This window comes from Bufo gargarizans, chromosome 2, assembly GCF_014858855.1.
Source record: "Bufo gargarizans isolate SCDJY-AF-19 chromosome 2, ASM1485885v1, whole genome shotgun sequence".
NCBI lineage: Eukaryota > Metazoa > Chordata > Amphibia > Anura > Bufonidae > Bufo > Bufo gargarizans.
The window spans coordinates 192,088,446-192,116,126 of NC_058081.1; the positions used below are offsets into that span (position 1 = coordinate 192,088,446).

The 27,681-nt window shown below is 44.1% G+C and overlaps 1 protein-coding gene across 4 annotated transcripts in view; it reads right to left on the reverse strand.

Moving 5' to 3' along the window:
• Positions 1-27,681, reverse strand: part of MYO9A (myosin IXA) — a 118,069-nt gene that overhangs the window by 3,241 nt on the left and 87,147 nt on the right. For all 4 annotated transcript variants that reach the window (XM_044279826.1, XM_044279823.1, XM_044279824.1 and 1 more), the window contains 12 exons: positions 26,978-27,189; positions 26,007-26,123; positions 19,931-20,122; positions 19,786-19,833; positions 19,469-19,580; positions 17,444-17,505; positions 16,780-16,972; positions 12,590-12,718; positions 12,147-12,252; positions 11,922-12,053; positions 11,274-11,397; positions 6,857-7,044 (listed from right to left, as the gene is read on the reverse strand). In XM_044279826.1, coding sequence (XP_044135761.1) covers positions 6,857-7,044; positions 11,274-11,397; positions 11,922-12,053; positions 12,147-12,252; positions 12,590-12,718; positions 16,780-16,972; positions 17,444-17,505; positions 19,469-19,580; positions 19,786-19,833; positions 19,931-20,122; positions 26,007-26,123; positions 26,978-27,189 — 1,615 coding nt within the window. The remainder of the gene's footprint in view (positions 1-6,856; positions 7,045-11,273; positions 11,398-11,921; positions 12,054-12,146; positions 12,253-12,589; positions 12,719-16,779; positions 16,973-17,443; positions 17,506-19,468; positions 19,581-19,785; positions 19,834-19,930; positions 20,123-26,006; positions 26,124-26,977; positions 27,190-27,681) is intronic.

Genomic DNA, 27,681 nt, shown 5'->3' on the forward strand with positions numbered 1-27,681 from the left:
TTTTCTTCTGGATGCCAAAAGTCAGATATAGTCTTCTGTGCCGTAGAGTCATGGGGTGCACTAATTTTAGCCTGTGTTCCCCCCACCACCACAATCCTCTTCAATGGGGCAAGGTATTTGGAGACCTGGTACGGCCATAGCTTTTGCGAGCTACTTTCCATGTCATTATGGTATCTCTTAGCAGAAGACTTTTCTTGATTGATTGTGGCAGCATGGAGAATGAAGTATGTACCGTAATAGGCTGCTTAATTTCCAGGGGTGTGCTAGAGCAGATTCTAGTGTATAGTTTGAGTAGTTACTGGATTCTTCGATCCAGTCAATACAGTGGCGTAATAGGCTAGCTAAATTATATTATCCGATATCAGGTAAAGCTATCCCTCCCCTCTCTTTGGGTAGTTTCAGTTTGTATATTCATATCCTACTACGTTTAGATTTCCAGATAAAAGTACTAAATTTCTTCTCAAGGAGTTTTATATCAGTGCGTTTGAGCATTAGTGGAATGGTCTGTGGGTAAAGAAGTATCGGAAAGCTCATCATCTTTAGGAGATGACATCTACCCAAGAATGCAGATGATGCTATCTTCAAAAGGCAGATGATGCCATCTTCTTAAGTCTCCCATTATTGACCTGATTAGAGGTGGATAGTTTAGGGAATATATAGTTTCCGGTGTTCTGCCAATTTGAATGTCTAAGTATCTATCGGAAGTCTTGCTGATGTGGATAGATAGATCTAGAAGCTCACATTTATTTTGGTTGACTTTGAAGCACGAGAACATCCCAAAATGCGAGAGCAGTGCAAATCCACGTGATACGTCCCTGTGTAGATTTGTCAGGAAGAACAAGATGTCATCTGCAAAAAAGCATGTTTGACCTCTTCTTTTCCTATCTGTATGCCCTGTATGTTCCCTGCTAGCAGGATGGTTCTGGATAGTTGTTCTAATGCCAGATTGAAGAGCAGTGGTGAGAGCGGACATCCTTGTCTGGTGCCTTTTTGCAATGGGAAGGATGAGGATAAAGAGCCTGGGGTGTACACCCTAGCATGTGGGTTCCCGTATAGTGCTGTGAGATATGATCGAAAGGCTCCATCAATTCCCATTTTATCTAGGACCAAATTTAGCCAACTCCATTTGATATTGTCAAAGGCTTATTTTGCATCTATTGTCAATATAGCTGGGTGCCTGTATAATTGTGGGTGCCTCGTGACATGATCAAGAACTCTCATGACTTTTTTAATATTATTAACTGCCGCCCTCCCTTGTACAAATCCCACTTGATGGTTTAAAATGAGGCCTGGCAGTATATTGGCCAATCTGTCTGCTAGTATTTTGGATAACAATTTAATGTCCACATTTATCAGTGAGATTGGTCTGTAGGATGTTGGCTATGTAGGATCTTTACCTGGCTTAGGTAGGACTTTAATATATGCCATGTTAGAATGTAGTGGCATTTCTGTTCCTTCCATGTATCGCTCATATACCTGTTGCAGTAAGGGTAAGATCTGGACCAGGCGCCTTACCCAGAGACAGGTTTTTAATAGTTGTCTGAATATCTTCTACAGTTATAGGAGCATTTAAGGATTGTCTCAGATCATTAGTCAATATAGGTAGAGGTATGGAGTGTAACCACTCCCTGGCATCCCCTGTAGACGTTGTGGAGTCGGAGTATAGTTGTTTATAATAATCTAGCAGATTATTATTTATTTTCCGTGTGTCATGGTGTAATGTACCTTTTGATTTTAGTGCCAGAATCGGCGTAGAAGTAAAGGGGGCCATGTGCAAGTCTAGATAACCATTTCCCAGCCTTATTTCCATATCTGTATAATTGGGCCTCCCTTTGGGTACCGTAAAGGTCTTTTTTTTTTTTTTTTTGCAACCAAGTTTCATATTGAGATTTGGCTTCTTGCCAGGCCTTTTTGTTTGGTGGTGTTGGTGTAGAGATAAAAGCTACATATGCCTGTCTCAGTTTTAGGCTGTGTTGGGCTAGCTGAGTAGATGTATATTTTTTCCTATATGCTATAGGAGAGCAGTCGTCCCCTTATCAAAGCTTTGCCCACATCCCATAGTAGTTGGTGATCTGTGGTTGTGGAATTATTGTCTAAAAATTCTTGCCACCATCCCTTCAGAATAGCTATTTGGAGATAGCCAAATGCAATCAGCTCCCCCTAGGAACATGGTCTTGCATGTTTAGGGTCAGAGGAGCATGGTCTGATATTACCATGTCCTCAATATTAGTTGCTAGAAAAGGCGACACAAGAATATAATCTATCCTGGACCAGGAAGAATGGGCGTGTGAGAAATGTGTATATTCCCTACCTTCTGGATGTAAAGTTCTCCATAGGTCTATGAGATGTGAATCAATCATTAGTTTCTGTAGTGCCTGTTCTCTCCTTTTCAGACCCCCTCTAGTGTCCCCACTCTATCTTCCACTGGATTAACCACTGTGTTCATGTCCCCTGCAATCACCTTGCATGATATCGGGTCTTCTAGAACACGTTGTGTGAGGCTCTGGAAGAAGGGGCCATTGGAATTGTTTGGGCCATACACATTGTAAATACTAATTTCAGCTGTTGGGGAAGTAGAAAATGATGCATGTCATCTGAGTGTTTAGACTGTGCTGTGAATGGCAAGTGTTTTGGTATCAGTGTGATAAACCCCTGCCTTTGATCCAACTGCTGATGAGCAATATACCTCACCTACCAATCACCTTTGCATTCTAAAGAAGTCCTGCTGTGACAGGTGTGTCTCCTGGAGCAGGGTCACATCGCCTTCATCTTCTTCAAGTGGCGCAGCACCATAAGACGCTTGTTAGGGGACCTTAGCCCCTTTACATTCCATTAAACTACCCTTATAAACTAAACATATGTGTCATTTTCTGTCTAACAGGCTCGGCTCTGTTCTGTGTCAACCTGAGAAAGGTCCCCCTTAACAGCAATTTCCCATAAAAAAAAAAAATCAAACTGAAAAATAGACATATTTTTTTTTTTTTCTATGTTAAAGGACTACACTTTTTCCATCACAAATAACAAAACTATAACAGATATGGGATCAATAGCGTTACTATCTCTCCATTAACCATGAATGACAGTTAAAGGGTACAATCAAGTAATAATTGCAGACGTGTGTCCATTTAGGCACTTCTATGATCAAGGTCCTCCACCACTCTTTTCTTTCATGCGTTTTTCTGAAATCCGGACTGGCGCTGGTATCTGCTTTGGTGCCTCTGTATCCCAGTCATCTGTGGGAACATCTTGGGGTTCCCTGTCGGCACCTCTCTTCTTTCCAGGGTCTCAGCTGCTTCCTCGGGGGAGTAATACAATGTTGTCAAGCCATCAGGTCTGAATAGCTTCAATATAGCAGGGTACAGTAGAGTAAAATTTAACTTTTTGTTGTAGAGGTCCGTGCAGAGAGGCGTGAAAGCTTTACGCTGCCTCAGGACAACTGCTGAAAAGTCATTAAAGATGAGTACTTTGTGCCCTCTGATGAGGACGGGCTCCTTCATGTTCTTATATGTCTGTGGCGTTGTCATGGCTGGGGCCGTTGGTTATGGCGATGCGAGTTGTTTTTTCCTTCTCTAATGTCTGGGCCTATTCTATGTGCCCGTTCCACTTTAAAAGTTCCCTGGAGGACCAAAGCCTCTGGTAATTCCATTTCACATATGTTCCCCAACTCGTGGAAGGGCACCAGCTCCAGGATCCCCACAATGCAGAGATTACTGCGCCGGGACCTATTTTCATTGTCATCTACCTTGTCCCAGAGTTTATTTTTACCTTGCTTTCAGCCTGTTGTAGCTTGTTACTGGTGACATTTAAATCTGCTTCCATTTGGCTAGTGGTGGATTCCATCGTGTCAAGCCTGTGTGCATGTTGCGTCACCTCAGCCTGTAATTGTAGAAATGACTGTGCCACAGTAGAGGTCAGCGACTCCTGCAATTCAGGTAGGATCCTCATTGATACCGCCATAGCCTGGCGCTTGTAGTCGACCCGAGTGTGATCTTCAGATTCCTCTCCATCAGATGCTCTGTGTGTGTCAGGGCTGGATTTACTTTGTCCGCCATTACTGCCGCTGATATGCTTGGCGCGGCCTTCCCCGTCTTTCCAGTACCCTTTGCTCCCCATGGTGGTCAGAGATTTTTCCATGTATATGGAGGGCCAAGTAAAAGCCTATGTGATGGGGACTGGGTGTCCCTCTCTAGTGGGGGTGTTAGTTTTCCGGGAAGTTTGGGAGAGAGCTCTCACCACACGCTGCCAGCCATGATGGCCCCTACCACAGAAGTTAATGAATCATCCTAAGTACATACTATAATATCCCTATTGAGAGTATTGGTGCTCCCATGAACCACCACGTGAATGAATAGATTGGTGGCCTTGCATGTCTGCACCTTTTCCCATTAAAGTCTATAGGAGTTGCTTGGCTGTTTCCTTGAAGAGAACTTATCACCATGAAAATGAAGTATAATCCACAGCATGTCATAGTCCTGGAGATGCTGAGCAGATTATATATAGTTTTATGGGAACTTGTAATTTATTCATTTAAATCTCTGCTCATGCTGAGCTCAGTAGCCAAGTGGGCGGCCTTTTTCTGTGACTGACCGCAATCTACGTGTACACATTTACACACAGAAGGCTGTCAATCACTCGCAGGACGCCCACATGGCTGCTGAGCTCAGAAGGAGCAGAAATTCAAATGTAAATAATTACAAGATTTGCCGAATCTTTTCCCCACAAAACTATATATCAGCCTGCTCGACCACAGCCTACAACAACTCCATTATATTTAATGCTTGGTCTCTTGGGTTTCTTTTTTCATGACCGCTATAAAAAATTATGAATAAAAAAAATGCAATATAATATACATGTACTGCTGAACAATATGGTACAAATATGATTAGATTCTTGTCCATCTATCACCATTATATGATTTACCAAACGTCTGTGTTAACTGGGTCCTTAAAGAAACTTGCCATAACAATCAGACATCTATCACTGTTATACATCTCCTACTCCTACATCTGATGCCAGCATAGATATCTGGGAAGCCATTGTGCTTTGCTTCCACCTTGTAATCATTTATCAGTAGTGAATGAAATTGCTCCTTCATTTTAAAGATAGATTTACTTTTTTATATTGCTGCTACTTTTGTTACTCTGATGAACCGAAATGTTGTGGGAGTCGGGGGAAATGAGTCATGATACCCAGAAATAGAACTTGGTCACTGTAGAGGTGAGTGAGGGTTTAGCCACGAGAGGTGCGGTCTTCCCTTTCAGGGCGGGTGCTATGACTGTAGGCAGGGAGTAACACAGGGGCTTAATAGGGACAGAGGTAGTTGTTCCCGATTATCAGCCCTGACCTTCGTCTCAGAGTGTGCACTCAGAATGGACTGTTAGGCCTCTTTCGCAAGGGCGTGTGTGCCCCGTTGGCTTAATGCGGATCCGCAATACATGGGTGCCGTTCTGTGGGCATTCCGCATCACGGATGCGGACCCATTCACTTCAATGGGTCTGCAAATCCAGAGATGCGGAACGGTGCTGAATGGAACTACGGAACGGAACTCTATGGAAGCACTACGGAGTCCTTCTGTGGGGGTTTCGTCCCGTACTTCCGTTCCGCAAAAAGATAGAACATGTCCTATCTCTCTGTGGAACGGCATTCAAGTGAATGCGTCCACGATCCGCTGTGGGTGCCCATGGACTGTGCTCGTGCATTGCGGGCCGCAGCATGACCACGGGGAGCACGCGCCCATGGGAAAGAGGCCTTAGTAAGAAGGATCAGTATACTTACCTATATACTTACTGATCTCTGCCGTATTTAACGTATAGGGGGAGATTGAGCAAACTGGTGTAAATTAGGACTGGCTTAGTTGCTCATAGCAACTAATCAGATTCCACCTTTCATTTTTGACAGCTCCTTTGGAAAATGAAAGGTGGAATCTGATTGGTTGCTATGTTGTACTTCAAACCAGTTTGATAAATGACCCCATCGTATATGAAGTTGCTATCTCAGGAGCAAACGGTTATTATAAATTTTTGTTTTTTATTGACTTATATTTGGGTTTATATTGTTTTTATTAGATCATATTAAAAGTTATATTTTAAGGGGAAGGTCCACATCAGTACCGACAGTGAAACATAGAGCTTGTCATATGCAGCAGAATATACATTACATAATATTGTGTTACCGCAACTTTTTCTGTACATTGTCATAATAAATTACTGGCAAGGAACCCAATTCTGCCCTTTTTTTCCCAAAAGTAGACAATTGGAAAGACACTTAAAGAGAACCAGTTACCTTTCCTGACATGTCAGTTTTAGCTTCTACTTGTATTCCCAGTGTAATACCAATTCTGGAGCATCTATTCTTATGACTAAGTTGTGCCATTCCTGTATTATTCCTGCTAGAAGTTTACTAATAAATTGCCAGAAGTCTGCAGTAAAGGTACTGCTGGGTGTTACCAGTTACAGGCGTGTCTGACCATGCTGCTGGTGTCAGACTGTGCAGGGACACACCCCAATTGGTAACACCCATCTGTACCTTTACTGTAAACTGCTGAAAAAACATTCTAATAGAAATAACAGAGGAATGGCACAACATGGAGCCATAAGAATAGATGCTCCAGAATTATTACATGGAGAATGCAAGTAGTTACTACAACATACATGTCTGGAGAGGTGGCAGGTCCTCTAATGTCTAATTATTATCTAGCAGTGTTGGGGCAGTATATAACATCTTAGACATTAAATATAATATACAAGATTGTAAAAAATCTATATATTAACATATCATACACCATATGTGCCCTGAATCGCACTGATCAAACGTCATGCATCATGCTAGAAAATGGACATTGTGGTTCACCACTTACTTCTCCTTTTGCAGAGTCTCTATCTGCTGGGCCAAAACTCTTTCTTCTTGTTGCATGGCTGCTTCTTTTTGCTCTGAAGACTCATCTTCAGAAGGAATGGTGGATAACCCATGGTCACCAGATGCATCTGGAACAGGGGAACGGCCCGAAATAACAGGGCTCAGATTTGAGCGAAGCCTTCCTTTTCCCTAAATAAAGAGCAAACCATGAATGTAAATAATTCCATACAATGTGCCTTTTTTTTTTATCAAGGTGCTGAATATGGAAGCCTAGTATTCTGTCACCACATGAAATTGTATATTTGACATTCACTTTTTTTTCTTCTTTTTAACTCCTTAACAACCAACTGGCCTATTTTTCATCTTTAGCTGTGTGGAAGGGCTTTTAGGCATTTTTTTGCGGGATGAGTTGTATATATTACTGGACCCAATTTTGAGGCACCTTTGTTTAAAAGCTCAAGTTTAGAGTCATTCACTGTGCAGCATAAATAACAAGTTACTTTGATCCTGTAAGTCCATATAGCTACAGCAGTACCAAATATACCCAAATATTATTTTTGTTGCGAAATATTCTGAAAGCCATAACTTTTAAATTTTTCCCACCAACTGTGTGAGACCCAGTTGTTGTTTTTTTGAGGGACAAGCTCTACTTTTCATTGGTTCCATTTAGTAGAACATACAACTTGTTTATTACAGTGTTCACCCAGCAGTATAATTATGGTAACTTTATTCTATGGATCCGTTTGACTATGGAAAAATCAGATTGATATTATTTGTACTCCAAACTGCAATTACAAATATGAAAAGCTCAAGAGAAAAAACTCTGGTTTTGTGACACACTAATGGCACGGTTTCCTAGCCTTGAAGAATATACCTTATAACTGAGTTTTTTTTAAATAAAATCTGTCAAATTTCATTTCCTGCAGTCATATCTACGGGTGCCATCTATTTGTATTCTTTTGAAACCTGAGTAGGCGGGAGGAGAAGCGAGTTACTTCCACTGTTGTTACTATTTAACTAGTCTTCTCGGCAAGAATGGATGATCATCTCATGTGTGTCTCAACTTTTTCCAAATGGCAGATGTTGGAGGAAAGAAGGAGAAGGTGAGATAAGCTGATGCCAGAGGTATCTAGTAGTTGCTTAAGGCGCATTTACATGCGCCAAGGAGAAGAGTTCCTTCCCGACAATCGGATGCTTTTTCAGTGGAGGTGAAGCACTGCACTTACATGCAGCGATCACTTTCACAGTATGAAGACAAGGGATCGCTATTGCATTGTTAATATAGGTGTCTGCATGAACAACAGATCAATGATAAATTAGTGTGTCGCATGTATATCTGGTGATCTGATGCACCTTCAGACGGGCACATTGTCGAGAACGAGCGTATAACTCATTTATTCTATGACCCACCAGTAGAGCTGAGAGGGCAGAGAATCAATATGGCTGACAACGGAACCTGACAAGAAACTAAAGGCAGGTGAAGTTGGAACCAGACATAACTGAAGCTATAAGAGAAAGGAAGCAAACAGTTACAGTCCATGAAGATTCTGTGATAGCTCTCACTTAAAGGGAGTCTGTCACCTACTTTGAGTGTTTTACATCACGTTATAGAACAGTTGCCCACCATAAAAATAGTACCTCTCGTGTCTTTCACACATCCACAAGCTGAAAAAAACACTTTATAAAAGATATTCAGAATGGGTCCCGCAAGTGCCCAGGGGGGTGTTATGGCCACAAGTGCCCAGGCCCCTCTCTGATGTGCCCAGATAACAGCTCCCCTTGGATTCCTTTGGCCCTCCTCTCCTTATTCATCCTCCTCCTCTGGCTTAGATCTCGTGCGAGCGCTGTTCACTGCTGGGTCCGAGCATGCGCATTGCTCTGCCCACTATGGGCAGAGGCACTAATCTTAGTGCGCATGCGTGGGCCTGGTGGTGACCGGCACTCGCATGTGATCTAAGCCAGAGGAGGATGTTCAAATAGGAGAGGAGGGCGGGCCAAAGGACTCCAAGGGGAGCGTTATCTGGGCACATCAGAGAGGGGCCTGGGGACATGTGGCCATTACACCGCCCATGGGTACTTGCGGGACCTTATCTGCATATCTTTATAAAAGTGTTTTCTTCAGCTTGTGGACGTGTGAAAGACACAATCCAAGTACTACTTTTATGTTGGGCAACTGTGCGATAAAGTGATATGAGCGGAGTAAAACGCTCAAAGTAGGTCACAGACTCTCTTTAACGTGGGCTGGAGCCATGCTTTAATAAGGTGTAATGTTATGCACCATGGAACTCTTCACGATTAAGATTCCCATATACTGTCATATCTTTCCATATAGATTAAATATGCTAATGACGCCCTCATCTAACCACCACTACACCTTTTATTTTACTTTTAAGATGGGATGTTAATATTACTTCAGTTGCTTTATAGAAAATGTGCAGTATGTACAGTACATGAACTGATACAAAAAAAAAAAAAAAAAAAGATATACCTATGGGACACATAAAATCAAATTCATGTAGTGCCTGTTTCTGAATAAATATGATTTGTGAATGAAGAATCATGCACAAGGAGTATAAACCTAACACACTGCAGGGGTGTGGAAATCGTATCGCCTGACGCCCATGACATGCAGTTCCGGGCGCTGGGCAGTTAGTTTGTTCAGTAGCTTAGCCCTGCTGCGGGCAACTTGGGCAACTAGCAGGGCTGACATGGCTTTGTTTACCGGAGCAGTGGATCGGTGACTGAGCAGTGGGCGTAGCCGCTGTGACAGAGCGGGTGTAGTGACAGCGTGGGGGAAGAAGAAATGACAGAGCTGGAGCGGTGGAGCAATGAAAGGTTCTGTCATGTCTCAGAGTCAGTGACAGAGCCGTTACAGAGCCAGGGGCATTGATAAAACTGACAACTCTGCCAGAATCCCTCAGAAGACCCCCTTTCTGCAGGTGTTGTCAAACTGGGATGGTGAGGGGGGTTCTTTCCATGCCACTTCAGCAGCTAATTTGCCTAAACCACCTAGAGGTACGGGTAGTAATGTGCTAAGAGCAAGAGTGTGCACTAAACTAATTGCTGTGATCACATTAAGGCCTTGTTCACACCAGGCAGTGCGTTCCGGCCCGATTCTGTCCAGAATGCACTGCATTTCGGTCGGCTAACTATATTGTGGGGCAGGAGGGGGAGTAGTGGTCTGTTGAAGTGATTGGCACCATAACCATGCCCAACGGCTGCAATGCGATTGGCTGCACAGGATCGCAAGGCACATTATGCCTGCGGTCCAGTCCAAACAAAATGCTGCAAGCAGCCTTGTGACCGGACCTCAGGCATAATTGTGCCTTGCGATCCCGTGCATCTGATCGCCTGCGGCTGTGGCTACGGTGCCATTCACTTCAATGGATCGTCATGCCCCCTCCTGCCCCACAACATAGTGAGCCGGCCGCGATGTAGTGCATTCTGGACAGAATCAACTGGTGTGAACGAGGACAAAACTTAGAGTAGATTTCACACCACAAAGAATGGAACGCAAGCCAGCCACCTCCCTGCATAAGGAAGCGTGGCGGTGCATTGAAATATGGTTTTGATTTAAAATAATTTTTTGCAACAGGACAAGTAGATTGTCATGAGGGACAAGTCGATCGAGCCCCCGCTTTAGTCCTTCGACAAGTATTTTTTTTATTTATTTCCACACCCCTGACACTGTCAACCCCAAAAAATACATTCTTTTCTAAAGCGCCCTTTATACGGGCCGAGAATCAGAAAGATAATCGTTAACAAGCGTTCATCGTTCATAGGAACTCTGATTATCAATTATCTGGCGGTGTACCGCTGATTACCCAATGAACGAACGTTTCGCATACACAAAATCGTCGTTTGACGGCAGCAGATCTTGTTTGATCTGCTGCCGGAAAACAACGTGTATGTATGGGGAAGAGGAGTGGCATTAGCGATTGCTCCTCCCCGTACTCTGGAGGAGATCACTGCATGTAAATACAGCGGTCTCCTCCACCAGCGAGCAGCAGATCTTTCCTTCCCAATAATCTGCTGCTCTGTCGTCCCATGTAAAGGGACCTTAAGGTGGGTAGTAAAGTGACTCTTTACAATGAGAGTAATGTCAAGATGAGGACAGAACATGCTGTTCAGGTGAACACATAACAGTGTGAGTGCACTTGTGTTAATGAGGACACAACAAATGAGCGTCACAGACAGCCTGATCTTCGTATACATACCGGCAGGGTGCTGCGATTAATGCTCATAAATCTAACTGCAATTAGTACAGGTTTCTGGATTGAAAAAGGAGATGAAAGGAGAGCAGAAGGTTAGAAGCAGGAGAGTAGCCGAGGAGATGAAGAGCAGAAAGGGCAAGTCTCAGTGTGTTAGTTGTAATGATGTTGTCCCAACGTATCCCACTAGAGCCTATATTTTCTTACCATGGACCTACGGATTAGGGACAGGCGACTCTTGGCTTTGTTCTCTGCAAACTCTAGACTGTTGATATCCTTCAGACGTGCTTTATATTTATTCATTTGCTCCACAACAATCAGCTCCACACAACTAAACCAAGACAAGCAGAAAGAGCAATGGGTCAGGTAATGGGTCATTATTAATCAAAGTGGTACATGGAATGGAAAGATAGGGCAACTAGGTCACACTTTTTTTTTTTTTTACACATTTCTGATTATAAATGATCAATGATACAACATGTCGATAGGTGCTCATTAAGCGTCGTATACATGTGGCAATCATTTTGAGTATGGGGGCTGAATAATCTCTAATAGGGTCATTCATCCCCATACAGTTTTCATTTTTTAGCAGCACATCCCCGACCAATGATTTTTAATGCCGCATAAAAGATGAGATCACCCAACAAACGAGCATTTAATGGTCAGCAGGTCCACAATGACAATCATCCGGAATGATGTTCAATCCAACTGATCGACCCTTGTAAAAGAGTCCTTACTCCATACAATTCAGCAACAGTTTCTTTGGTTAAGTAAAGGCATTACTATTGATCACATGGATGTGGAGGCTACAAGGCCGACAGAAACATCCTAAAACAACAAATTGATGATTCTTACGCAGTGGTTTTGCCAATGTCCTGTACGCTCTCCAGTGGATCTGTAGTGTCTGGACAACGGAGAATGCATGGGGCAAACACAATTGCCAGTGCATTGGCAGACATGCGATTTGTTTCCTCCTGCTGGGCAATCCTAAAATATGACAGTCATTGGTAAACACACATTTATCTACTGCTCAGGTTATACAAAGCATATCATATTAATTACAAAAGTAACTGTGGCAACCTGACAAGGTGAAAGATGAGTCTCTCCAATGTACTGAGATGTGTCCGGGAGAGCTGGTCTATTACAGAATACACTCTCCTCACGGTTTCCTTACGATCACCAAGACCTTCAAGATAAAAAAATATAAAAAATCTGAACTAAGTAACACTGGATAATAGTGAACGAGTGCATCTATAGTATATAGTCACTGTAAACCAATTTCTAGGCATGAAGAAACAGGTTGTTAGTGAGATGAGACACATTGGATCTCACAAAAGCCAGATGCAGCCCTCCAATATTAAACTTGTGGTATGCTAAGCAACGGCCCCACTTAATTCTGCATCAAACATATTACAGGGGTTATATGACCATAATCAGAAATGAATTACAGTCAGGGGGTGTAAAAAAAAAAAAAGTATTACCGTACTCACTGTACCCCCCTATAAATGTCTGCCATTATTTACCCATAGATCTAAGGAACTCTTCATAGAGCTCAAACGTCATCAAAGGATTGGGAAGTTCCCTCAACCACTGCTTGAAGACACTGGCAATCACATGGATATTGTAGTCATCCAGATTCACACCGTCAATATCTGCAGCAGAGATAAAACACAAGGAAAATTGAATATTTTAAGCAAAGCAACTAAGCAGTAATTATAGTAGGTAATTCCTAATACAAAAATGCAGCTTCTAACCAGAAACTGACTTCTTCCATGTCTCCTGTCAGTCTGAGGCATGTTAAAGTTATCACAGGGACTGAAAATTGCATCAAATAGGAAGTGTTGAAGCCAGCAAGGAAACAAGCAGTTGTAGAAAAAGTATGCTATAGCAGTGATGGTGAACCTTTTACAGACCGAGTGCCCAAAGTGCAATCCAAAACCCACTTATTTATCGCAAAGTGCCCACACGGCAATTTACCCTGAATACTACAGTCCAGTATAGTATATCTTCCATGTACTTTATCATTTAGCTATAATAGTCTGTCTAAACTCAATGCGCTGCATGTGCCATTCATAGAAAAGTCTAAGGCATATTGGTACACTGTAGACTTTTTCCAGGGCTCTGTGCCGTCTCTGGTGCCGTAGGTTCGCCACCACTGTGCTATAGCAACCAATACTTTAAGGGGTTCTCCGGCCTCTTCTCTAAATTTGGGGAACTTTAATTACCTGCGGAGTAAAGTATATTACAGGTATACTTACCCTCCGCAGAGCAGCCCTTCATAGGATCCTCTTCACAGTCACGTGACCGCTCCAAACACAGTTTCCAGGCTTCCGGTCCAGCGCAGTCTTCTTTTCTTGCCCGAGACAGGAGACGGAACGTCATCGCTGATGTCACTGCCTCCTGCCGGCCTTCTCAGGTCTCGACTCTTGTACACTACTGCGCATGCTTCGGGACCGGCCGTCTTTTCAGTGTACAGGATTCTATGAGAAGCCTGTACTGACTGATACACAGAGCAATGTAAGCACTGTGTATGAGTCTCAGCATAGCGATCAGCAACAGAGGCTGATCGCTATGCTTTACAGGTCATTAGGGCACTGTGGATGTTAAAGGGGGCACATGAGGGGCACTGGATAGCAAAGGAGTCACTGGATGGCACACAAGGGGCACCGTGGATGGCAAAGGGGGCACTGAACAGCACATGAGGGGCACTGTGGATGGCAAAGGAGGCACTGGGTGGCACACAAGAGGCACCGTGGATGGCAATGGGGCACTGGATGGCACACGAGGGGCAATGGGGATGGCAAAGGGGGCACTAGATAGCACACAAGGGGCATCGTGGATGGCAAAGGGGGCACTGGCTGGTACACAAGGGGCACAGGATGGCACATGAGGATGGCAAATAAGCAGCGCTGTGGATGTCACTGTCATGGGGCCACTGTTGAGGTCACTGTCACAGGAGCGCTGTGGAGGTCACTGTTATGGGCGATCAGTATAACTGATACAGTTCCGTGCATCTGTTTTGTGGTCTGCAAGTCGCGGATCCACTAAATAAGGCTACTGTCCGTGTGCGATTCACACCTTTTTTGCATTGAGTTCTATGGGTTTTAGATCTGCATTATATGGACCAGAATAGGACATATTCTATATTTTGCAGAACTGACATATGGATGTGGAAACACAGGGACGTCATCAGTGTGTTTTTTACATCCATATGTCAGTTCCAGTAAAGACAGAACATGTCCTATTCTGGTCTTCAAAATGAGGTCCTCAAATTCATAGAACTCAATGGGACTGCAAAAAATGTGGATCGCAAAATGGATACGGTTGTGTGCATAAGGGTTTAGATACACAGCTCAGCAGGCAGGATCATACAAGATAGGATTAGATGCACAGCTCAGCAGGCTGTGTCATACAAAATAGGATTAGATACACCGCTCAGTAGGAAGCATCATACACGATGGGATTAGATACATAGTTTAGCAGGCTGTATCATACAAGATATGATTAGATACACCGTTTAGCAGGCTGTATCATACAAGATATGATTAGATACACAGTTAAGCAGGCAGGATCATACAAAATGGGATTAGATACAACGCTCAGCAGGCTGTATCATACAAAATGGGATTAGATATACACTTCAGCAGGCAGGACCACACACACATACATGCTAGGATTAGATACAGATGTGTTTGGATGTGTTTGCTGTTTATCACACTCTGGAGATGGTGAGGGAAGAGCCTGTGGACGGTCAGTGATGGGATTTAGACGCTGTGTGCAGAAAGATGGACACAGGAGTAGTGGGTGGAGCTGCTGCAGGCAGAGCAGAGTGGGGGGCGTGGCCAGCCTGTGACTCATCACTGTGCAGTGCAACCAGGCTGATCAATAAAGTTATGTATTCAACAAAAGGAGAAGGGGAGAAAGTAAACAGATCTGCCAGGATAATGTGATGTCTTCCAGGGAGAAAGGAAAGCTCAGACATGAAAAACAGGTATTGGGGGCATATGTATGCATGGAAAGGGGTGTTAGGAGCACATAAAAAGAATTTAGATTTTTGGACTGGACAACCTCTTTAACGCTAGAAAAAAAATTGAGGTTTCATTAAAAATTCATATAAGTTATTTACATTAAAAGGGTTATCCTGGGTTCCAGTCTGTGTACTTCGTGCACGGATGGAGTCATGTGCGAAACTGCAGCCAGTGACTGGTCACTTGGGAAAATGTCACGCTGAGGCCAGTCACTGCCTGCAGAGGCACACGGGACCATGGATCACGCATCTATTAAGGAAGTTTACAGGCGAGGAAATATGGTGCAGACGAGAGAGGGAGTGTGTGTGTGTTTTAACTCCTTAGTGACTAGCCTGTTTTGGGCCCTAATGACCAGGCAAATGTTTAATTATTTCATCAAAGTGCAACAACTTTTTTCCATCTATGTATCCGTATAAGGGCTTGTTTTATGCAGGTGTATCTTACTGATTAACTTTTATTAACGCTTTCTTGGAGGAAGATGGGGAAAAAACAGCAATGCTGCCACTGAGATTTTACGTTATAAATTTTGCGGCATAAATAACATAACTTTAGTCTGGGTCAGTACATACAATCAAATACATATAGTTTAACGCTTTACTACTTTTGCACAATAAAACCCCATGAAAATGTTTTCTGCAACTTTATTTTTCGTTCTACGGAGCTGTGTGAGGGCTTGATTTTTGCGGGATGACTTGTATTTTCATTAGTATCATTTTGGGGTACATAAGACTTTTTAAATTATTTTTTATTTCATTTTCTGGTGGCGAATAAGCAAAAAACAGCAATCATGGCTTTATTTTTTTTATGGAGACTAAGCATAGTGACCGCAGTTTTCTGAAGTGCAAGCACTAGCCCCACAGCACATGTTTTAATCTAATTTTTATTTTTTTATTTAGACTAGATTAGACCAGGACTATAAGATTAATAGGGGTTTATCTATTTGTATATTCATTTATTCATATGTCCGTTCCGTTTTTTTTAGCGGATATGATGCAGACCTATTCATTTAGATAGTTCCACCAAAAATGTGGACAGCACACCGTGTGCCATCTACATCAGTATGTCCAGTCCGTAGCCCCGCAAAAAAAAATAGAACATGTCCTATTCTTGTCCGTTTTAGGCATTGTTACAATGGATCCGCAAAAAAAAAAAAAAAAAAAAATGGATGGCATACAGATGTCATCCTTTTTCTTTGCCTTAGTTATATATCTTTTATGTCTCAAAGATATTTGTTGTTTATTTTTTAATCAACATTTTTTTTTTTTTACAGCGGGTACGGTAAGAAATACATGATTACACAATAATTGCACACACTTGGACACGCTGGAGGCATATGTTCGGAAACGCTGGAGGCAGGCCTTGGGGTGACAATGGGAGACACAGGGAGTCTGTTTCCGCTGTAAAAGCCTCCGTAAAGAGTAAGAGTCTAAGACCCCTTACTGACTTTCTTTTAAAAAGAGTATTGGTTAACCGGTGGTCAAGTGGTACATACAAAATTATTAGCATAGTACTTTTACTAAATTTCCATACCTCCATCGGTCCAACCCTATTCTCACTTTATTATAAATAGGATTTATAGCCCTTTGTTACCATAAACCAAGTGGTTCTGTGATGACAAATTAAGCCATGGACCGACAGTGCTGAATAGAACAGAATGATGACTGTAAATGGTAAGAGCTTCTCACCTGCATCAAGGTTCTGCCTCAGTTCCCGAATCTTATTAGTGGAACCTGGTTTCCTGTAAATGCCCTCTGTATACAAGCCATGCATTTCAATGTAGCTGATGAGCTTCTCCAAAAGCACAGGAACTGTCCGATCTTCGTTAGTGAGACGTGACAGTTCCACCCCAAAGTGACGGTTGGACAACTCATGGTCATACTAATAAGCAAAAGACAAAGTAGTATGGATGAAACAAACTACAAATGTATTTCTTGCCTTTCCTTAAAAAACCCATCTCTCTTGTACTACGACCTCCTAGCAGCACAGCACCCCACCACCAGTCACTATACTGCTGTGCTTCTGATACATGACTGCAAGCTACCATAGCCTTCACTTCTTCCTATAACCTGTCTATGTTGTCTTAAGAGACAAACCCTTTTCTATTAAAACAGCCACCCTAGTCATCAGCCGATTACCTGCCGATCATAGGCTATCATCTAGGAAAGCACTGACTGACCTCTGCAAAATGTACTGTTTTTCACGGGTTCAGTACAGTACACACAATGTACTATACTTATATTCTCCCTCACAACAGACTTGAGTTTCAGACCTTTTTCTTAACAGTAAAGAAAAAAAATGGTATCCTTCTAAATACAATCGTAATTTATACGAGTACAACAAAACATTTACCTTTTTACTGCAGGATGTGGTGATCTGGGAGCAGCATTTCTTGTGACAAGCAAATCTACATACTAAAACAGAGCACCAGATTAGCAAATATCAGGTTTTTAACATTTGCCATGCGTACAATTTATTAACTATGCATCTATAATGATCACTACAAGAAAAGCCAGCTCAGGCCTAACATGGCACATCTTCATGAGATTTAAATGGTAGCAGATTCAGACATGCGAGATGCCCCATGATTCTTCATCTGATTTTATACAGGGTAGTGAACAGATTTAGCATCAGTATACAGCTCTCTGGGCAAATGCCAGGTTCACTGCGGCCCCATCTGTAGCTTAGAATGCAACCACTTCCACTTGCTTGGGAAACTGAAAAAGTCACTGCATGGTGCCTTAGTGGTGATGATGGTCCAGGATGCAGTGCAGGCAAGGTAACATCAGAATCCCAGTAACTGAACCAGCAGGACTTGGAAGACAGCACCAGTTAGAAGTGACTTGGGCTGCACATACCTATGTACCCAGTAAATATCAAGCCTGATGAATCTGACAAACCTGATGAGCAGCGGACTATGCAGACCTAGACATGACAGCTTTAGACTCTGAGGTCTATGGATCAATTACTCCACCTCAAGGTTACTTCCCTACAAGGGGAACTGCAGGAGGCTCAGGGGAAGGGACAAGGTGCTCGGGAAGGCTTGCCTCAGATGATGAATGGCTTAGAAGGCCCTGACTCAGGGGAGATGACCAGAATGCAGTCACTGAGAGGAGATCTCCTGAGAACAGGAGCAAGTTGTATTGAGGAGGAGAAAAATGTGAGAGCTGACCTGAAGTGAACACCATCCATTTTGTCTCTTCATGCTTCTCTTTTGTCTTAATGACCAAATATAACTAACACCCCTTTTTCCTGTTATTTTCCAATACTCATGATGAACTTTAATTTGCAAGTAGGGAACTGCTGACATAGTCAGGATATTAATAAATTTAGAAAGGAGGCTTTTTGCAGGAACATGGATGACGCACATAAATGTAAGGTTTATTCCGATCAGATGAATTACCCCTGTTGCTATACATCTCTGGCTAGTTACTTTGATTGGTTATTTTGATGTTTGGTATGTAGGAGGGTAGGCCCCCAGGCAATAGTCAGTATACCCAGTAGAGAATCCATTAGACAGCAAACGGTCTGCGTCTTTGATTCATAGGGTTCTGCCACAGATTCAGGTTTTTTTAATGCCCTTTTTGAAGCCAAAATCAGAAGTGGTTGATAAAAGGAGAAAAAGTATTGACAGATATGACTTCTCCACTGTTTTTAAAATCCACCTTCAAAAACTGTAGAAAATAACCTGAACGTGTGGCATCACCCTTAGGTTGGCCAACCCCCTTGGCACAGGGAAAGACTTAACTAATTTGAATTTCTCAGACAAAATGAGGTGAAGTCCACAGTTTGGGACTTCTCAAAGTTGCAGCGACATTTCGGACCACGCAGAGCCGCTAGGTGTAATGTAGCCAGTAAATTGTCACATGGGCACTCTATTTTGCCCATTTAATCCAATACAGCAGTTCCTCAATAGTTTTGGAATTAAGAGTGTAGCCCAGAAATATTGTACTGTGAAGAAAAAAAAACAAAACTACCAATTGGTTCCAAAGCACCCAAGAAATGACGATTAAAGAGAAATACGTTTAAAACTACTTCAGATAAAGCAAGTCCTTACATGACAGCCAATCAGTTCATGGACTTTAGTATAAATATTGGCCCCAATGTGAAATTCCCACTCCGATGAATCTTCCAGCCAACTGCAAGTGCTGCAGATCGGCACTACATAGGTCTTTCCAAGTTGAATATGGTTTCAATATACTATGGCCAAGGAAAGACCATTGTTGAAAATATTGAAACCTGAGAGACCACTTTATCATACTGGAATACTATCCGGCAGTATTTCAAGAGTAGCACAGCATGGTACAGAAATTACCTTCTGAGAAACCAATACACAGGAGTATTTGACTTGCAAAATTTTGTATGCTTATATCTTACATTTACAAACAGCAGCTCGGTCCATGATCCAGATAAGCGAAGAACAGAACTCGCAGTATGTGGGAATGTTGTACTGAGTGGCTTTAAAAATATGACCATTGTGTTCCTCAACCTGAAGTGGGAAAATAAAAAAGGTGATAAGGAAGAAATGTAAGCATAACAGAAAGCTGGTCAAATACTGACAAATCAGAGGCACAAGCCTGCAAAATGTGGAAACTGAACAAATTGGTAGTTCTAAAAAAAAAATATTGGGATAAAGCAGATAGAAATACGAGAGAAGAGTAACAAGGAAAAGTATACAGTCAATTGGCACTTACAATATCTGACTCTTTTTTCCGTCTTTTCTTTCTTTCCGGTTTGTGTGTCTTGTAAGAAAAACATATACAGAAGCACAATTACGACAATGTCCTGTTTTATTTTAGCTAGCTCAAGCCTTTTCATTCATCTATACAAAAAACGTACCTTCCCTGGTGTATAATTCAGAGGTTTATATTCAGTGACAAATTCATCTAGAAAAATCTTGAATGTATTGATCCACACTCGCACTGGGGACTCGTTCCAGCTTCTTTGTTGATGTTGCTTCATGGTCTTGTCTAAGATCTGTTCGAAAAGTGCTCCAAGGTCCCTGTATCGGATACTTTTCCCATCTTCTCCCTATTACAATAGATGGTGTAGGTAATATTCAATAGCCATAGACTGCATTTAAACAAAAAAGATTGTTTTATTTGGACAAAACTGATTTTTCAATGGAAAACCTGATTTACATATTTTGTAATCTTAAAAAAAGACCCTGGCTGACCTGGTTGCTAAAGACATCTGTGTTGGTCCCATGCTCATATATGCCCGCACTGCTGAGAAAAGTCATGTTTTAGTATATGCAAATGAGCCTTTAGGAGCAACGGGGGTGTTGCCGTTACTCCAAGAGGCTCTTCTCTCTCTGCAACTGCCGCACCCTCTCCACTTTGATTGACAGGCCTAGGCAGTGAAGACATCATCACACCTGGCCCTGTCAACCAAAGTAGAGAGGACGAGGCAGTTGCAGAGAGGGCAGAGCCTCTAGGAGTAACGGCAACACCCCCATTGCTCCTAGAGGTTCATTTGCAAATATTAAAACTTCATTGTTTTCAGCAATGAGGACACATATGAACATGGGACCAACACAGATGCCTTCAGCTGCCACGATCACATGCAACAGGTCAGCCAGGTTCATAGGTACCCCCCCAACCAATTAAAACTTGCCACAGAGGGCGTCAAATTCTATGTGATTAGCTTTGTAGAGGTCATCTTCACTCAAGAGATTTCCAGCCTGTACATATTACTCTGTATAAGAAAGCACAGCAGACCACGCCACACTTTCCTATACTTTGAAAATGTATGCTCACCAGTCCAGCATATACCAGGACACCAAACGTAGTTAAAAAATCTGTTATGCAAATAGAACCTAATGCATGAGGAAATGTCTGAGCTGCATTTTCTTATAGCTTGCACAGCCATGTCACATTACCATTGAGAGAAGCATGCTTAACAGGAAACACCGGCTAAACTGTGAAGGTTTGAAATAAGAGAAGCAATATACAGATCAGCAAACAATAGTTTTTCATGTCAAAGGTGAGCATTCCTTTCAAGCATTTATTCAAGAAAAGGAACATTTCTCATCAGTCTCATTGGGGGGGACAGGCTTTGACCATGGGTATAGCTGTTGCCGCTAGGAGGCGGACACTAAGCACACAAAGTGTAAGCTCCTCTCTTCTCAGCTATATCCCTTCCTGCAGGGACCAAGCTAAATCAGTTTTGTCTTAGTGTCTGTAGGAGGCAGACCTTCCTGTGTTGCAGGTCTGCTCATTTACTAATTGTCTCTCTTTTTTTCGAGCAGGAAGCTTCAGGCAGTCCGGGTAAAAACTGCCTGCACTCCCACCCAGGAGATGGGAGACCAGGGGGTCACCCAAACCCATGCTCGTTCCCGCTCTCCGGAAGAATAGGAGGACCAGAGGCTCCCATAAAAACCTCTGTCTCCCGCCAGCAATTGCATCACCACGGCAGCTCCAGCAAAAGTCCCCTCTGTTCCGGTGTAGCGTCCCTCACAAAGGGCCGCACACCGAAGGTGGTGATCTGGCTGGAGCCAGAAAACTTCGGACAGGCGAGTAGGAGACTGCCTACAGTGCCCCCTCCAGTACCCTCTCCTCCCCCCATGTGATGGTCCCCATGTGGTCGACCTAGGTACTATGGACGGTAATGGGAGCCCGGTAATGTTTAAATGGTACCTGGTGCAGGGCTCAGGGGGCTGCTCCTGCTGTGTGGCCACACGCGCGGCGCTTCCTTTGTCCAGCGGCGTCCTCATCGCCGTCTCTATAGGGCCGCCGGGGCCATGGGTAATTGCATTTTGGGACTACTGCTGGGGGCATCAGTTTCCACTCCGGCGTCCTTCTAAATGTGCCAGGGAGAGGAGAGGGGGCGGAGTTTCCTTCTGAGCGCCACTTCCTAGTCGGCCCTGCTGCTGGGGCAATTATTAATTGAGGCCCCGGCTTCTGTGCGGCCTACTCCTGCAGGGGCCCTTCCGCGGCTTATTTTTTCCAGGCCGGAGTCTGGGTTTGGCCAGGGCCTGATGGGCACTGACACCATTTTGGGGGTGGGGCTTATGTTTGCCCCGCCCTCCACATCAGCACCAGAACAGAGGGAGAGAGGTTTTAAAGCACCTGGCGGGACGCTGATGGTGTTGGCTGCTTGGAGGGACACAGGCTTGTTAAGTGTTGTTTGTCCCTTCTGGCAGGGCCTAACCTTCCCATTTGTCTCATTGGGGAGACAGGGGTGTCATTATGTCTGAACCCAGGCCCCAAAGCAGGCGGTCCCTTTGGTGCGTCATTTTGCCTACGCATCATGTCGTGCAAAATTTCCATTGCCTCAGTCAGACTCCCTTTGCTTTGCGTGTGCCGCGCCATCAAGTGGCTCGGCTCCTGACCCATTGCTTCCCGCTGCCCAACCTACGGAAGAACCGGAATGGACATGTTCCCTGTCTAGGGTGGTATAGGATGTCTCCAATACCAACAAAGCTAATGTGGATATATTGTGGCGTTTGTCAGCAGAAGACGGAAGACCAGGGGGTTACCCAAACCCCCTGCTCATTCCCGCTCTCCGGAAGAAAAGGAGGTTCCCATACAAACTTCTGTCTCCCGTCAGCAATTGCATCACCACGGCCGCCCCGGCGAAAGTCCCCTCTGTTCTGGTGTAGCGTCCCTCACCAAGGGGAGGGGTCGATCCGGCTGGAGCCAGGGGGGCAGAAGAAGACTTCGAGGCAGTCCGACTCTAGGGATCATGGGTCTTGTGCCCATTGCAGCCGCCCCACAAAACGGGCCAGAACTTCCTACCCCAAAAGGGGTTCTGTGTCTCCCGTGTCCTCGGCCTCTCCTCCTCCTGCTAGAGAGTCTCACTCAGACATGTCCTCAGTTGAAGAAGCATGTTCCGAGGACAGGTCAGATGAGGATGTCTTACCGGAGGGTCAGTCGCCCAAACTATCCTCTATGGTGGACAATTTAATTACGGCAGTTATTGAGACGTTGCAGATTGAGGATTCTGCTCAGTCATCTGCCAGCGTGGGCGTTTCCTTTAGGAAGTCCTGGCATTCGCACAAGTGTTTCCCCAGCCACCAGGAGTTTGATTCCTCTCTCTCCAATGGGTGGAATTTACCTGATAAACGTTTCATGTTGCCAAAATGCTTGAACATCCTTTCCTGGAGGATTTGACTAAGAAATGGTCGACTCCACCTATAGTGGAACCGGCAGTTTCCCGCTTGGCTAAACATACTACCTTGCATGGCGGATGGGGCTTCTTTTTCTGATATCAAAGATAAGAAGCTGGAAGCGTTTGCAAAATCTGCCTTTGAAGCAGTGGGCACCGCGCTGCAGCTGGTGTTTGCCTCTACATGGGTAAGCAAGGCTATGGGAGAGTGGGCAAGTAATTTACGTCAGGGCCTAGACTCGGGAGTCCCCTCGGAGGAACTTGCAGATGTGGCAGCTCTCACATGCCAGTGCATATATTTGTGAAGCATCTTTGGACGCAGCCAGGTTTATGGCTCGCTCGTCAGCCCTGTTGGTGGCTATTCGCCGTACCCTATGGCTCTCATGCTTGGTGGCAGATAATGCTTCAAAAGCGGACCCCGACAGCCCTCGGGTCCAGGGGTTATGGTCACGTGAGAAGCGCTCCCTTCCAATCAATGTTCTGGAGTTGAGGGCGATTCGACTCGCTCTGCAACACTGGGCCGACCATCTCAGGGGTTGTCCGATGCGGGTGCAGTCCGACAACTCCACGGCGGTGGCATACATCAATCACCAGGGGGCGGAACCCGGAGCCCGATAGTCATGGAGGAGACAGCACTGATTTTCAGCTGGGCAGAGAAATAGGTTCCGGCGCTATAGGCAGTTCACATTCCAGGCGTAAACAATTGAATCGCGGACTTTCTTAGGCGGGAGCGTCTCGATCCCGGCGAGTGGGCTCTTCATCTGCAGGTCTTTCGGGAAATCTGCGAGAGGTCAGGTCAGCCAGATGTGGATCTCATGGCCTCACGGTTCAACAACAAGATCGAGGACTTTGTCCCACAGTCCAGGGACCCCAGGGCCCTGGCATGTGATGCACTGGTGATCCCGTGGAGTCTGTTCAAGTTTCCTCATGTGTTCCAGCTTCTCAGGAAGATCAGGTCCGAGGGACTGCACGTCATTCTTGTGGCCCCAGATTGGCCGCGCAGGGTGTGGCGCGAATCCCTAGTCGAACTTCACGCTGACGAACCTTGCCTTTTTCCTCTTTGGGAGGACTTGCTGTCGCAGGGGCCGATCTTCCACCCGAATTTAGGGTCGCTACATTCAACGGCATGACTGTTGAAGCCGCCGCACTGAAGGCTCAGGGTTTTTCCGATGCAGTGGTCCAGACTATGATTCGTGCCAGGAAGCTGTTGTCTTCCAGAATCTACCACCGGACTTGGAAGACCTAGTTTAGTTGGCGCGAGCAGAGACAGCTGTTTCCCGTTCGTTTTTCTTTGCCACGACTTTTGGCTTTCCTGCAGTCGGGCATGGACTTGGGGCTGGCTCTCAGCTCTCTCTCAAAGGGCAAGTGTCGGCTCTCCCCATTCCTTTTCAGCGAAATTTAGCTTCGCTTTCGAAGGTTCAGACTTTTCTGCAGCCCCCCTTCCGTCCTCCAATGGATCTTAATCTAGTGCTCAACACTCTCCAATCTTCTCCGTTTGAGCCTTTGCAGCAGGTTTAGCTGCGCTTCCTGTCTCATAAGGTGGATTTTTGGGTTGCAATTACTTCTATTCGTAGAGTGTCGGAACTCGCTTCTTTGTCATATCGGTCGCCTTTCCAGATCCTCCATCAGGATAAGGTGGGCCTTTGCTCTGTGCCGTCCTTCTTGCTGAAGGTGGTGTTGACATTCCATCTAAATGAGGAGATTATTCTTCCTTCATTTTGTCCAGACCCATCTCATCCTCGAACAGTCGCTCCATACTCTGGATCTGGTGCGTGCAGTGCGTATCTATCTGTCCCAGACGGCATCTTTCAGGTGGACGGATTCCTTGTTCGTGATTCCAGAGGGGCGAGACAAGGACTGGCAACGTCAAATACTTCCTTTTACAGATGGATTTGTTTGGCTATTGTGGAAGAGTACCGCGTTAAGGACCGGGCCCCACCCTTCCGGGTGATTGCTCATTCGGCTCGGGCAGTGGGGGCCTCTTGGGAAGTGCATCACGGGGCTTCGGCCCTTCAGGCATGCAAGGCATCAACCTGGTCGTCTTTGCATACTTTTTCTAAGTTTTACAGAGTTCACACCTTTGCTTATTCTGACGCTTCTTTAGGCCGTAGAGTTTTGCAAACAGCAGTTCTCTGATTGGAAGGGGGGTTCTAGTTAAGCCCACCCTCAGGGACTGCTCTGGAACCTCCCATGGTCAATGCCTGTGTCCCCTAATGAGACGGATAAGAAAACTAGATTTTTGTACTCACCATAAAATCTGTTTCTCTTCCGTTCATTGGGGGGACACAGCTTCCACCCAGTTTTTAGTTTATGGGCCTTTTCGGGCCTGCGTGGTTCTGGGTTTGTACATAATGTAATTTTCTTGTGTCTGGCTTCTCCTACTGCTTTTGCACTAAACCAGGCATGCTCAACTGATTAGCTTGGTCCCTGCAGGAAGGGATATATGCATGCGCAGACCTGGAAACCGGATTCGTTTTACCGGAACACTTGATACCGGATCCGGCATTAATACATTTCAATGGAAATTAATGCCGGATCCAGTATTCAGGCAAGTGTTCCGGAATTTTGGCAGGAGAAAATACTGCAGCATGCTGCGGTATTTTCTCAGGCCAAATACCGTAAGAGGGACTGAATTGATGCATCCTGATGCATACTGAACGGAATGCTCTCCATTCAGAATGCATTAGGATTAAACTGATCAGTTTTTCCCCTGGTATTGAGCCCCTAGGACGGAAGTCCATACCGGAAAAGAATAACGCTAGTGTGAAAGTACCCTCGCATGCAATAATTCTTGAAATAGTAGTACCATAAGTGAACTGGAATAGAGGCTAAAAATGTTCTGGCGGAATTCTTTTAAAGCTCGTTTGAAAAGAACATCAACCATAGAATCCTTCTTTCCATCTTCCGAATCCAGATCACCAATCTACAGGAGAAAACAAAACTCATAAATAGAGAGATATGAGTAAAACATTAGAAAACTTGCATTATGATATCTGGGGCTAGTCTGGTATCTTATGAAATAACCATTCATGGTACTTCGCAATGTGTTATTGATTAATCTATTGATAAATCAATCCAGTTCTCATCCAGTATCCAGTACTCAAGTACCTAATATGCTGGACAAACGGGAACTCCGATCTGGTGAAGATTCACAGATTGAATAATAAATATAAAGATACACATCTTCTAGCTGCTAACTTCACAAAGATTCATTAAAATGAGTAAATTGGTAAAGCAGACATAACAAAGTAACATAAATAAATACATGCTTTTGATGGATTAAACAATTAAGAATCTCCCCTTTTTTTTTATTTTCTCGCACGAAAAGCAATTGCGATCCGTTGGATGGGCGAGAGGAGTCCTCTCAATCAATGGAAAGTGTTAGTGAATAATGTCGCGTCCTATGAGAACATTGTATTCAAAAACCGAGGTTGCTCCAGAAATTTGGTAAGGTGTGGGGAAATTGGTGCTCGTCCACGCAAACTATGTACTCAACTCCTAGATTTTCTGCTGATCTCAATGCAGCGCTAGGATAATCTAGATATGTGCCTATCACTCAAGTGTGATATGCCAAATATGTTTGATTTGTATATGCACTACAAATGTGAATTGTCATTTCACCTTTATTGATAATAGCATGTATATGGTACTGTTCATGAATGTCTTATCGACCTCCATGTATACCGATGTAATTTGTACTTTTAGGATTATTCGTTCAATAAAACGAGTTTAAAAAAAAAAAAGAATCTCCCTTTTTTTTAGCCTAAACAACTTTACCTTTTTCAGCAAAAATTCGTTCATACATTTCAAGTCACTGGCACTGCAAATGATTTGAGCCCGCTCATCCTGCCATTGTGCAGGTTCCAAAGCAGCACTACTGATCTTCAAACTCCTTCTACGTTGCACCTTAGGCGATGGGTCCTTATTCTCCTTCTCACGTCCTCGGATAAGATCAGGACTTTGAGGAACAAGCAATAATCCAGGATCCCCTGGGAGACAGCCAAAGTCAAACATGTTTAATATCCACTAACAGAAAAGGGCTTAGCCTATTTAAAATATAAGTTGTAAAAACACTGATGTAGGGGACACATGGCTAGTCTCTGCCAAAAGGCAGTGGAGTAAGTCTGTATGTTAGAAATGACCGTGAGTGAACAAAGCAACAGAAGGTGAAGATTGTGAGGATGTTAAAACTCCAGTAATCCCAAGATAAAAGCAAGGATGCACAGAGTGCAGCGATAACGCTGATCGCAGACATTTAACCCTTCAAATGCCATAGTCAATTGTGACCACAGCATCTGGTGCAGCTCATGGGGCCTGAACTGCTCACCTGCGTAGACATCGGGGGAGTCGTTAGTCTGCAGTGGTAACCTCAAGCCTTCTAGCGGCTGTCATGGCTACCACAGTGGTGCTATTACTCGTGGCAGGGCTCTATAGGAATGTATTCAATCTTCCATAGACTGCAATGGTAATTCATTGCAGTC